Raw genomic sequence first — 13,274 nt, forward strand, 5'->3', positions numbered from 1 at the left:
TGATGGAAGACACTGTATCTAGTGGTATATTTTCAGTACCCGTAACCCATCCAAGGAAAGCTTCTGAGTATGTAAGCTTCTTATGATGTTGAAGTTGTTCTCAGTGTGATCAGGGATGTCTAAGTACTAGCTGGTTCAGTCTTTTGAATGGGGTTAGCTTGGACTTCTGACTTTTAGAATGCTTTTTAAACCCATCGTTTTCACTCTGATTGAGTTGTTATTATATAATGAAGAATGACATTTTTCTAGTATTTAGATCTAAGTTATAGCTGCTGCAATTCTTGGTGGTGTTGATAACATTTGGATCGTAAGTCACATCTATACACATAAACATATTGACTCTCTTGGCATGGTTGATGTCATATTCTCTTATGTTGCTCAATCAGATCAGGTTTGGTTCTTTATTTCATTCGAAGTTTATCTTTATAAGTTTACTTTATACTGCATTGCATCTTTTTGTTTTTAAAACCAATCAATACATGAAATCGGCAGATGATGATTTTACCTGGATTCCCCTTCAGAACATTATGAATGTTGCAAACTCCAAGTTCTGATGCTACTTTGAATCTTTTTTACCTTATTTTGTTTGTTTTCAGCCACCAAGTTGGCTGCTCCGAACTTGCAAATTTGTTTTTAAGTCCCAAAGTCCTTTTCACTCGTTTTCTTAATTTTCCTTAAAAGGAAGATCTTCAGTTTTACACTATACAAATTCTAGGAGTTTTCATATTATCAATGTCTTGAATTGGAGATACAGTTCCGGAAGGTTGACTCCTAGTCATGCACTACAAAATCCAAAAACATAAACTAAAAGAAAATAGAGGTTATCGAAAAACAAGAAAATTAAAACTAAATTTGAAAAATTCAAAAGAAAAATTCAAAGTATCTTAGACGAAAGTTCTTATCAAATTCAATGGGCAGCTAGTTACTTCCCGGCAACGGCGCCTAAAAGCTTGTGATGAGTGTGATTTTTTGCTTCAAAATCTTTTACCTTAAAAGACCACACGACTACTGCAAGTGTACAGTTAATCGGTTGAAGTATTTAAGAATCGATCCCAGAGAGAGTAATAGCTAACACAAATTGAATTATAAGAGAAAGAACTATGGGTAAGACTAAATAAAAGATTGGGATCGATCCATAGTTTTTAAGTCCCCAGTCTTTTATTTAGTCTTAGCCATAGTTCTTCAATTTGTGTTCGCTATTGAACACTATTATCATAGAATGAAAATCTTACACTAATGAACTAACAAGCTATTATCATATAATGAAAATCTAAAGTCTTCATACTCTGTTACTCAACTTACGCAGACAACGACGCATGTCAACCAGCTAGTAAAACAAGTTCGATACATTCACCGAGCTCCCATTCTCTATATCAGCACTTGGTGATCAATCTAAGCACATGCATTAAAATAAAGATGTCCCAAAAGAACTCTAATATAGAACCGAAAATAAGATCTAACAACCTAATTGAAGCGAACCATGAATTCCTCTTAAATCAACCCATAAAACCAAACAAGTAAAACTACTCGCTCATAATGCAAAGAAACGACATTGATATTATAAAGTATAGCATAAAAACCAAATGAAATATCAAAATACGTTCAAAGGAAACTTCTCTACGGGTTCAATTATGTCAAACTTTTCTTTCAAAAACGTCACATCCACTGCTATTACATTTCTTATAAATTCAAATACTCTTAAACATTGACCTAAGGCAAAAAAAAACAGGTACTTAAACCTTTGGTTACCTACAAGCTCTAGGTCAGCAATTGTACCAGGATTTGCTTTCTTTATCTTGTAGATATACTTGGGGAGTTGCTCATAATCACTTTTATGAGAACCTCTTAATAACTCACGAGATTGCTCTAAAGCATCCCAAAGTTGGTGAGATAAGTTAGCGTTAAACCATAATTTTTAAGTAATGGTTTCTCCAAGTCCCTTGGTTTCAGTCCATGGCTGATACCACCAAAAAGATCCAATATGAGTTGGCTTATAATTTTTTGCATAATTGATCCTAATGAAAAAATTATAATCCAAAAATACTATGTTGTTTCATCTTTTGTTGTTGCTCGCACCCATTATTTTTGCACACAATAACAAAACTTTTAGTATCCGACTTAGATACTTTTCAGCCAAACGTATATTTTACTGAAAGCATCCATAACCTTTGTTGTAACTAGAGATGAAACCCGCGCGTTGCGCAGGGTTCTTTGTTATTTTATTGACCATTCTATTTTATTTTTGAGAAAATATCAATAAAAGCATGAAGTTAGCAAAAATATTAATTAAATTGTCAATTTTTATTATTTTTTAACGTTAAATCGCAAACTTTTGTTAATTTTGCCAAATAAAACACATAGTTAAGTCAACTGACGGATATATTTTATAGTATTAAGTCAACGTCGGTAAAATCCGTTAAACAGTAAAATGACGTCGATTTGTAATATTAAAAGAAAAAACATGATATGGTGATTTGAACCTGCCACCTGTTAGATGAGTTAATCAATACTTAACCAAACACATATTTATATATTTTTTGGTAATTTCTTATTTGGACTTTCTCCTTCTCACGATCGATAGAACCGCGTACTTATCAGTAAAATTTTCTTTCTTCCTCATTTAAGCGTTTCCATTAACCAATTCCAATATGATTTTTTTTTCTATTTCTCCATTACGATTTATCAAATTTTAATTCTATCTCACTTTCTAGATTTCGTGGCGGAGATCACCATCTCCTCGCTGAGACATTCCCAGGGATGGCAGTGGAGTTTAGATGACGATTCCCACGGAATCCATTGGCGGCTTAAATCTGAATTTGAGGAAAAGCTAAGGTTCAAATTCTTCGACAATATATATATTTTTTGTTATGTAAAATTGTCAATATACGCAGCGGCTCTGTTATTTTATTTTTAACTTACAAACGACGTTGTTTCACTGTTTAACAGAAGTTATCAACGTTGACTTACATTGTAAAATTCATCTGTTAATTGACTTAACTATGTGTCTAATTTGGTAAAGTCAATAAACATTTGTGATTTAACTGAAAAAATAATAAAAATTGACAATTTAATTCACCATAAGCAAAGTTGAGCCTTTTTAAAAACGTTTTTACTATATAACTTCATGTTTTTAATGTCATTTTTCTCTTTTATTTTTATACACATTTTATTTATTTTTCCTTTCCTATGTGTTTGTGTATGGTGTAAGCTGTTATTCTCTTTCATATATATCTATATTGTATTATTAAGGCCTCAATATATATGTGGCCAAAATGGGCCATTTTTACTTGGCGATTATCCAAAGATCATTTATTACCTTGTTGGGCAGTTCTTGTTTTATTATAGGATTTTACCGTATTTTGTGTTAATTTTCTGGTAGCTTTGTTCTGAAATGAGAGTGTCCGTACTTAATTATCTTCTTCATCCAGTCATTCTTCGTGACTATTTTTGTCCTTTTCCTTTGAATTCAATTGTTCATCATCCACATATGCATTTTTCTTTCAATTTAGGAGAGTGGTTGATTGTTTGATTGGTGATGCTTCTGGTAAGTCATGGGAAGACTGTTCATTGAGTCTATTTTGGTTTCGCTTGCTGGTGGAAGCTAAGTAGGTTGTTTAGTAGATTAGATTGTTGTTATTTTTATTTTGATGCTCGTTGATAGTGTATTATTCTATGTGTTGTTGTGAAGAGTTTCGTTTCTTTTTGTTTGGTTTATCTAGTTATTAAGTTGATTTCTATGAATCTAAAAGATTAAACTGTGTTGGTCCAACCTCCATTTTGTTTTAATTTTGTTTTCTATGAATCTAAAATATACATAGAAATACCATTTTATTTTCTTTTCCTGTATATTTCGAAATTTTTTTACTGGTTTTGATGTTTTGGGCTGATGGTTTATCTTAGAATCATGTCGATTAAAAATGTCTTGATAGTGATATTTCTACGTTTTTAATATTTTGTCATCAAAATACTTATGTTATGGAAAATTAAATAAAAAAGAGTAGGCTTATAAAACTGGATAAAACCCACATAATTTCAAATTAGAGACAAAGTCCACAAAATTTATAAAAAATTATGCTGAGGTGGAACTCTCTAATGAGAGAAAACTCTGCTATTATATATATGATTCATATTTGCTATTGAATTTTTCTTGAAAACCGGTTAGATTTTTTAAACTTGTAGAATCAAGGAATGTGATTTTGTTTTATGGGCTTCGTTACAGGCCTGAACTAAATTGAAAGCCCAAAAACAAGAGACGGTTATGTCCGAAAATAATAAGGTTAAAAGATAAATATGAATCGTACCGTAAGAAAAAAACACGAATCGTACCTTGTTCATCAATCCTAAAGCCCTAGATCTACAAAAATCCTTGTTAGCAGTCGTTCTTGTGAAATCAACCATGGACGAATCCGCCATCAAAGTAAGTAATCTTCTTCTCTTTATGGATCTCCCTATTTGCTTACGCTCCTCTGATTCTCTCTCTCTCTCTCTCTCTCTCTCTCTCTCTCTTAGATGATTTAGGTCTTCATATTTGAGGTAGTGGAGAGAATGTCTGATTAGATTTTTTTTTTTTGGGTGTACATTAGGGTCAGGAATCGCTGAAATTGAACAGTGAAAAACGGTAAATTTCATTCATTTGATTTTATTATTTTTGTTTTGTTTTTTTTGGGAACCATGAGATGTTTGTCATGTTAGCTAATAATAATATTATCTCCTGCAAACAAATTCTATTGTAGCATTAGCTCGATTTCCGTAGAGGGATATGAAACTAGGATTCATCATCAGTTTGCTCTCAGTCTCGCGTTGACAAAGCATTTCGCTAAATGCGGAAAGATCGCGCGTTTCTTTATTCCCAGAGACAGAAAGGGTATCCTCAGGAGTCCTGCCTTCATTTATTTTTGGGGAGAAGGTGCGAGAGACAAGGCATTGAAACTTAGTGGACGTGACCTGGGAGGATGGACTGCAGTCGTTAAGCCTGTACCCCAGCCGGAAGAACCTGCGGAGTTAAGCAACTACCCCTTGGATCGAGAATTAAGCAAGTAAGTTGATTAATATTATTATTATTATTTATTTTAATCTCCTGCAATGCTTTTAGTATCTGTTCTTGTGATCATGCGTGCTATTTATAATCTTCTCTCCTTGTTAATTAGGCTGATGGTTAAGGTAGATGGTTTACCTTCTTCGGTGCGTAATATTGATTACATGATCGGGTTGTATGAACATTTCTCTTCATGTGGAGAGGTCACCGATATTAGTGTTATTCCCACAGTTGATTTGGTCGACGGAATCTTTGTTCCCACTAGGTTGTTTTTCCCTTCTTACTTCCCCAAATTGGTGAATATTTTTCCCAGCTCTCCCTCTCCCTCCCTGTCTCAAGTTATTAAATTATAACTAAAGAATCGAATTTTCCAGACTTGCTGAGATTTCTATTATGGGAGAAGGATGTGTAGAGAAGGCGCTGGAACTAAGTGGACGTACCGCACATGGATGGAATATAGTAGTTCGTCGTCTTGACCCGCCAATTCTCCGTAAAAGACAGCGTACCGGCTGTGAACATCCATGTACGTAAATTTTGCTCTTTGTTCTTGGTTTTCTTTTTTTTTTTTTTCTTTTTTTTTTTTATAATTTTTTTTCCAGCGACTCTTGCATAATTATAACCTCTCTCATTAATTTCGTTGTTTATGATATTTGAGAAGGCTAAGATGGAGAAGGCTAAGAAGATGGAGAAGGCTAAGATGGAGAAGATGGAGAAGGGGAAGAAAAGGAAGAATACTGCGGAGTAGAAAGCTCTCTCCTTAATTAGGACAAGACAAAAGCTCTTTGGTTTTTTTAGTTTGTGTGATACAAAACCTTTCGTGTTTTTTTCTTTTTCTTTCTTGTTTTCATGTATGGCTTCATGAAATTATAAATCGAGCAATACTTTACATGTTTCACTGAAATATATTTGTACATGTATCTGATTTTAAAAGTTGTTCTTTATTGGTTTCTACTAATGGTTATCGATCGTTGTGTTACCACTTGTACTTTAGATTTTCTTTTTTAAGCACTACAAGATATATATATATATATATATATATATTGTAATAATTTAGAGTCGGTGTACATTCAGTAGATATAATTGGATTGTTGTATGAATTTTACGATGAATAGGCGTATGGGGAATGAGAGAGAGAGAGAGAGGGGGGTATAAGAAAACCCATAGGCGAGGAGACAATGGCAAAGCTTTTGCTCGTTGTAACTAAAATGACTCGTGATGTCTACGTGACTGGTTCATACATAATGTCATCATCCTTTTTCTATTCACTCTTTCTAGAATGTCACACATACCTTAAGATTATGTACAATGGTTCTAAAATTACAACACCCACTTTTTCTTTTTTAACACTCCACATCACCTTTTCTCTCTTCCACATCATAATTCAACACCTACATTATTTTTATCTTCTACAATGGTTTTGTTTAACAAAATTACAACACCTTACCCCACTAATTTTATTTCATATTTTTAACCTTATTTATGTTTATTTTTGGTGAACACATATTATTAATCATAGTTAATATCAAATAAATTAAAATAAGTAAAAATTAAATAAATTTATAAAATAAATTGAGATTTTGTTTTATTTTTGAAAATATATAAATGATTAGGATCCATTAAAAAAACGGATAAACAATAAACAAGAGTTTATGAAGACTGATAGCAAAAATATAATAGAAAGTTATGAGTTTTTTTTTTGTGTCCAAATTAAATGAAACAAATCTTTATTTATAGAGAATGAAAAATGATAAATTTTGGTATAAAAATAATAAAATAAATTTTGGTATTCTATAAGATAATTGATCTCAAATAATTGGGTTGGGTAAAAAATACTCCCTCCGGTTCATAATATAGGATGTTTAGAGAAATATTTTTGTTTTATAATATAGCATGTTTCCAACTTTCTATGCAACTTTTAGATTAAATTTATATTTTATATTATGCAGACTTGTTTATGATTGGTTAAACTTTTTAAAAGTAACTATTTCTTAATATGCGTGTTTTCCCTAAAACATCCTATATTTTGAAACGGAGAGAGTATTTGAAATCTAACCATCCAATAGAAACAAAACATGTTTCTTCTAAATATTATTTTATAATTAAAAAAGTAAACCATTCACAATGTGCCACATGGCGAGCCAACCCACTACTTTTGGGTTTCAACGGAGTTAAATGTTTTCAACTGTGTTGTCTCCACCTCATCTCTTTTCTTTTTTACAACACCCCATTGCATTGCTTCAACTGTTGAATTTTTTATTCAACAGCTTAAAAATACACCATTGTAAGTAGTCTAATAAGTTACCGTCGTATTTAATTTTATTTTCCTAAATGATGCCTATGAAAAAGCAATAGTTATATAATCATTATGAGCTGACATAAATAAAAATGAAATCTATAACTACATTAAGATTATTAAATAAGCTACTCGATTTAACTATGCAAATAATACATGACTAGGTAACAACCCACACATAGTGCGGGATAAATCGATTTAAAGAAAATTATTATACGTAAAATTATTATCATAAAACTAATATATATTTGTGTTAAATATAATATGTAATAAAGTTTTTTATTTATTTATTCAAAGCTGCATTTTTCGTGTAAAAAATCATAATATATTTAAATTGCGTGATTAGAACATATATTCCTATTCGGTTATTAATATTTTCAATTTTAATGAATAATCACACTAAATATTGAGATTAATTAGTTTACATACTTAGATATATATATATATATATATATATATATATATATAAATAATCATACATCATGATATCCCTAATTTGTTGTCATTTTTATATTTATTCATCTATATATAAATTGATATTTATTGGGAATTAAGTTTCTGTTAATGAGTTGGAGATAATTTAAGGGTAATATACTTTTTTTTTATAATCAATTATAATAACTATTAAAAGCTTGTTATTAAAATTATTATGGTAATAATACTAACATAAAAAATAACATTTCATTTTTATATGATTACGTTAATAAGTTATATGTTTAATAAGTTATATATTCTTTATTTTTATTAACTTTATATTAATTGATATGTTTTTATAGCCTTTTTCGAATGTTTAACTTATATTGATTTTAAGAAATCAACATAACTTTGACTTGTATATATATTTGTAAGTAAATTTTAGTGAAATTTTGCCTTAAAATAGTATGTAATTATTTAACTAGTTTTAATATGTGATTTTTATATTTGTGTGAACAATGATGATATATCTAATTATTATTCAATTAATTTTAAAAATATATATAATGGCATGTCAATGTAATTAAGTAGAAAATTTAAGAATATTTTTCTAAAAGGTACACAGATCTCTCTGGCGGTGACACAATAGCTTTTTCAAAAGTGTGCTTCTCTAATAATATATAAGGAATATAAAAAAGTTGTGTATTGGAAAACAAATGAGAGATAAAATTTATTTATTTGTTTATATTTTACAATCTTTTTCTATAGTGAAACGTCGATGTAATTTTTGTTTTGATGTATATTTATTCTGCAAGGATTTTTAAAATCTACTAGAAAATTATATTTGTTCTGCAAGGATTTTTAAAATCTACAGTACTAGAAAATTATATTTGTTCGTCGTGCAGCCAAAGTTGGTGTTATGGGTTACTAGTCAATGGTGAGGAAGGGTACTTTGGACAATGGCATAGTTTCTGGTTACAACTCAATCGTAAAAGGATCAAATCAAGATGGTGGTAACTCCTGCAACAACTGAAAAACATTTTCAAATTCCCGAACCATAGAGATTTCACCCACAGCAACCTGTCCTACAGACTCCGTCATCAATATCGTAGCCAAATACACCTCCCGACCCTTCCTGTTCATCTTCTCTGCCTGCACAGCTGATATAACCAGACTCCCCAAGGTTGGCCTCACTCTCTCATAAAACCAACTCCTCACTCCAGGCCTCTCAAATACAACTCTACCCTGATGACAATCCAAATGTACTCCATACAGGTGTAACCAATCCATGCCCAAAATCACATCATACAACTTCACTGGACTAATAACCAGGTTTGCCGGCATTGACTCCCCAGCCACCTGAATATCCCTACTCTCGCACGTCCATGGACCTGGATCATCCCGCCTCCAGCAATCTTAACGCTCCTGAACTGCTCTATGGGATCTCTATGAATGTTGCCCCTCTCAGCACACTTTGGGGTAACGAAGCAATGAGTAGCTGTGGAGTCGAACCCTATGCATTAAGAACCCTATGCATTCATCACAGACACCTATAATATCGAAAAATGACAAAAACCACAAAGTAAAGTTTAGAAATTATACTTGTGATCGCGTTAGATGATTTAAAAGGTTGATATGCTGGTCGCTAAATTAGATGATTTTAGATATTAGGCTCTGAGCCACAAGCAAATATTGCAGTTTCAGTCTTTCTTATGGTACTTGGTGGTTGCTGCTCATCTAACAATCATTACCAGCTTTATCTCATATTTGATGGATATCTCCACAAATTGTTCAAGCACTAATTAGGCTTTTGTGTATATGTTTTTTCTGCTAGCTGTTGGCTTGTTAAAGAATTTGATTAGGTTGCAAGCTATGTGTCCCTTTTAGTACCTTTGCATTGCATCTAAAAATAGTCTCTTTTCAAACTTTCGTTTTCAATTTTGCTAATTTCTTTCGTGTGTCTCTCTCTCCTCAACTTTTTATTATTTTTTGGTTTTTATTAGTTTGACATCCATTGGCGTATGATCAATGGAGATGGTCTAACGCTACTCCAAGGTAAAAGACCATAGACACATATTATGTCAATACAACTTGTCAATTGTCATCATTACATTCTTTACACTGATCCAATCCCCTACTTAAAAATGGATGTGTACTACATAACTCCTATTAGGAAGAAGTTCAAGACGTGCAGCCTTTATGAGCAATCATGATTATAATAATGCACCGTTTGGAGATTTAAATTTTACAGTCTTAAAGGTGATGGAAGGCATTGTCCCTAGTGGTATACATGTCAGGACCCCCAAGCCATCCAAGGAAAAATTATGAGACAAAAGTTGTTCTCGAAGTTGTTCTAGACTTCTAGTGGATCTCAAGATTATAACTGCTTTAGTCTTTTAAAGGAGGTTAGGTTGGAGTTGGACATATGACTTTAGAATGTTTTTTAAACCCATTGCTTTGCCTCTGATTGAGTTGTGTTATATAATGAAGGATGACATTTTATTTTATTTTCTTTTCATTTTGTTCACAACTACATGGAGTTGCTTGTTTAATTTAATATATTAATCAACTAGAAGATAAAACAAAAAAATGGAACCTCAATATGTAAACACGGCAAAGTGTTTTTATAGTCTGGCTTTGCATTCTCAAGCGGTCACGCAAAGCTCACTCTCTGCTCTCCCCGCGTATGAAAGTCTACATAAATATTGAAACTAGTTTATATGCTTACATGCGGTGATATATACAGATGCTTTAAGATTATGTAATGAACATCACCACTTGGAATATGTATCGTTGATGAGTAACTGTTAACAAAGTCTTCTCGGGTTAGGGGGTTCAACACCAGGTCAATCTCAAGAATGTAGAGTAAAGTGCAAAATAAACTTTACATGGAAGAATGGTACGCAGATAGTTCACCAAAGGAATATCTCTATATGCTTATTTAAACAATGTTGTTAAAAGTTTAATCCTACTATCATGTGACATATTACAAAAAAAATTGTTGTATTTTAATTAATTTAATAAGTAACCAAAGAAAAGTTTATATTGGTTTATAAAATAATAAAATAATATTTTTGAAATTATTTAACAGATTCTATTTATTGTTTCAAAAACTTTAAGAAACTATAACAAACTATTTAGAATAATTATAAAACTTAATTTTATTTATAAAACTAAGATTAAATATATGCATCCCTAAATCTTTTAATAATGGTATATTTTAAAACTAAGATACAACATTGCTTATGTTTTAAAATATAAAATATTAGATCTAATTTATTAAACATTTTTTTGCACTGCAATTCAACGCAGTGACATTTTATTAAAATTTAAGAAATTACAAATATTATATTTTATTCATCATAGTATATATAACTAAAAAATCAAAAAGTTAAATCGAGATTTCTAAACACGACCGCGTTTCAATACGGATTTTGTTTTATTTTCTGGAATTGACCAAATTTATATGATTCACGGATTTGAACATTGTATCATATACCGAAGACGAGTTGAAATAAGAGTATGAAACTAAGTAAATTACATGTAAAATATTATAAAATGTATATAGTAACTCAAATAAAACTTCTATTATAATTTTATAACTAACAAATTACAGTAACATTTACGCTTCCCCGTGATGTACAGCACGGATAACTATCTAGTTATTAGTTTATTGTCTTGGAAACTCAAATTCAAATATGTGAATGAGGTCATAAAAATGGATGCGTACTACATAACTCCTACATGGAAGAACGTCAAGACGTGCAGTAAAATTGTAGCCTTCATTGATGCCAATGGGGATTACAATAATGCACCGCTCGGAGATTTCAGTTTCACAGTCCCAAAGGTGATGGAAGACACTGTCTTAGTGGTATCTTTGTCAGGACCCCTAACCCATCCAAAGAAAACTTCTGAGTATGTAAGCTTCTTACAATGTTGAAGTTGTTCTCTGTGTGATCAGGGATGTCTAAGTACTAGCTGGTTCAGTCTTTTGAATGGGACTAGCTTGGATTTATGACTTTAGAATGCTTTTTAGACCCATCTCTTTGACTATGATTGAGTTTGTTATTATATAATGAAGAATGACATTTTTCTTCTCTTTTCATTATGTTCACAATCCAATCAAAGTCAAACCAATGGGTATAAAAAAACATTCTCAAATCATAATTCCAATCTAGCCCCCTTCAAAAGATTAAACCAGCTAGAACATAGAAATTCATGATTACTCCGAGAACAATATTAGAAGCTTAAAGACAAAAGATTTATTTGGATGGTTTGGGGGTTCCGACAAGTATATCACTAGGGATAATGTCTTCCATATTCTTTGGGACTGTAAAATTGAAATCTCCAAACTGCGCATTATTGTAACTCTAATAGGCTTCAATGAAGACTGCAATCTCAGTGTGTGTGCGTCTATAACTTCTTCCCAATAGGAGTTATGTAGTTTAAATCCATTTTTATGCCCTCATTCACATATTTGAATATGAATTTCCAAGACTGCAAAACTGACTGTTGCGTCATCATTATTATTATAATTAACGGGAGAGTGCGTGCGGTTTAGCATCAATGTATTCAGATTTGAACAAGACATGCATGCAAGTTTTAGAGACTCTCCTAATAATTAAATTTCTGAAACCTCAGGTCTTTAAGCAGTGGAAGTTTCACAACTGCTTGAGCAAATCCCTCGAATGTTAATTTCAGAGCACATTAATTACAAGTCTAATTGTTTCTCAGATTACTTGACTTTGTAAGATGCATTTCATATACAAGTCTAGAATTCCTTTAAATTCAAATCATGTTGACCGAGTTTGATTTTTTGTACTTACAAGGAATTAAACAAGTACGTTATGTTTTGGTTTTGGATTTAAAAAAATTCAGATTTTATTTTTTTCATTATTATCATTTTTTATATGGCTTTTCTTTTAAAAACTTTTCTTCTATCATCATTTTGAATTTTTGACTTAGGATTTAAATGTTTTTACTTAGGAATTAAACAAGTACGTTATGTTTTGGCTTAGGATTTAATTTTTCTTTAAATATTCTTAAAATATATACACGACTAGCGCTAAAGCAATTTAGAACACTGGTAACAAGTTGAAAACATATAATCTAACAATCTCACCCGACACACATATCTTATCACTTAAACCAACGATAGTACTAGATTTGCTTGCGACTGTTAAGGATAGAATTAAAAGAGTACCTGTCGGCGATCTTGTGCCCAATAGTGATCTGACATGGCCACAAGATCGATCACCTTTGGTTTGAGGTGATGTAGATCTTATGCCACATCGATGGGTCTTTAGAGACATGTCGCCACGGTCTGCACACCTTCTGAGCGTTGTCTAGTATCTCAGTCACGCTGAGATGTTGCGGAATCGAAGACGTCAAATCCGTCAGAAGATCCGCCTGGTTTCGGCTCTCCGCCTTTCATCAACGGTGGCATGGAAGTAGAAGACGGCGAAGTCATTTCCGAGGATCAAATGTCAAATCTGTGAAATAAGAAATTCAAGTGTGTTAATAAGACCTTAG

At 31.8% G+C, this 13,274-nt stretch overlaps 1 protein-coding gene, 1 long non-coding RNA gene and 1 other non-coding gene across 4 annotated transcripts; 2 read left to right on the forward strand and 1 right to left on the reverse strand.

Annotated features, from left to right (window-relative positions):
• The first annotated feature begins 486 nt into the window (after positions 1-486).
• On the forward strand, positions 487-558 carry LOC147948994 (small nucleolar RNA snoR60). Its single transcript, XR_015586392.1, has one exon. It is a non-coding gene; the product is annotated as a small nucleolar RNA snoR60 (small nucleolar RNA).
• A 3,754-nt stretch (positions 559-4,312) lies between these two features.
• LOC147948995 (uncharacterized) lies at positions 4,313-6,011 on the forward strand. Its single transcript, XM_087477628.1, has 6 exons — positions 4,313-4,417; positions 4,584-4,618; positions 4,734-5,036; positions 5,148-5,300; positions 5,410-5,558; positions 5,694-6,011. The coding sequence occupies exons 1-6, from the start codon at positions 4,397-4,399 to the stop codon at positions 5,696-5,698; spliced, it is 666 nt and encodes a 221-aa protein (XP_087333754.1). The 5' UTR covers positions 4,313-4,396; the 3' UTR covers positions 5,699-6,011.
• Positions 6,012-8,677: 2,666 nt separating this feature from the next.
• LOC104727510 (uncharacterized) lies at positions 8,678-13,258 on the reverse strand. 2 transcript variants are annotated; one of them, XR_758211.3, is made up of 3 exons: positions 12,946-13,258; positions 10,339-10,436; positions 8,678-9,292 (listed from the first exon to the last, which is right to left on the reverse strand). It is a non-coding gene; the product is annotated as an uncharacterized LOC104727510 (long non-coding RNA). The 2 variants fall into 2 exon arrangements; XR_015581532.1 differs by lacking the exon at positions 10,339-10,436.
• Positions 13,259-13,274: the final 16 nt, after the last annotated feature.

The sequence above is a fragment of the Camelina sativa genome, chromosome 2, assembly GCF_030686135.1.
Source record: "Camelina sativa cultivar CO46 ecotype springtype chromosome 2, ASM3068613v1".
In the NCBI taxonomy this organism is placed as follows: Eukaryota; Viridiplantae; Streptophyta; class Magnoliopsida; order Brassicales; family Brassicaceae; genus Camelina; species Camelina sativa.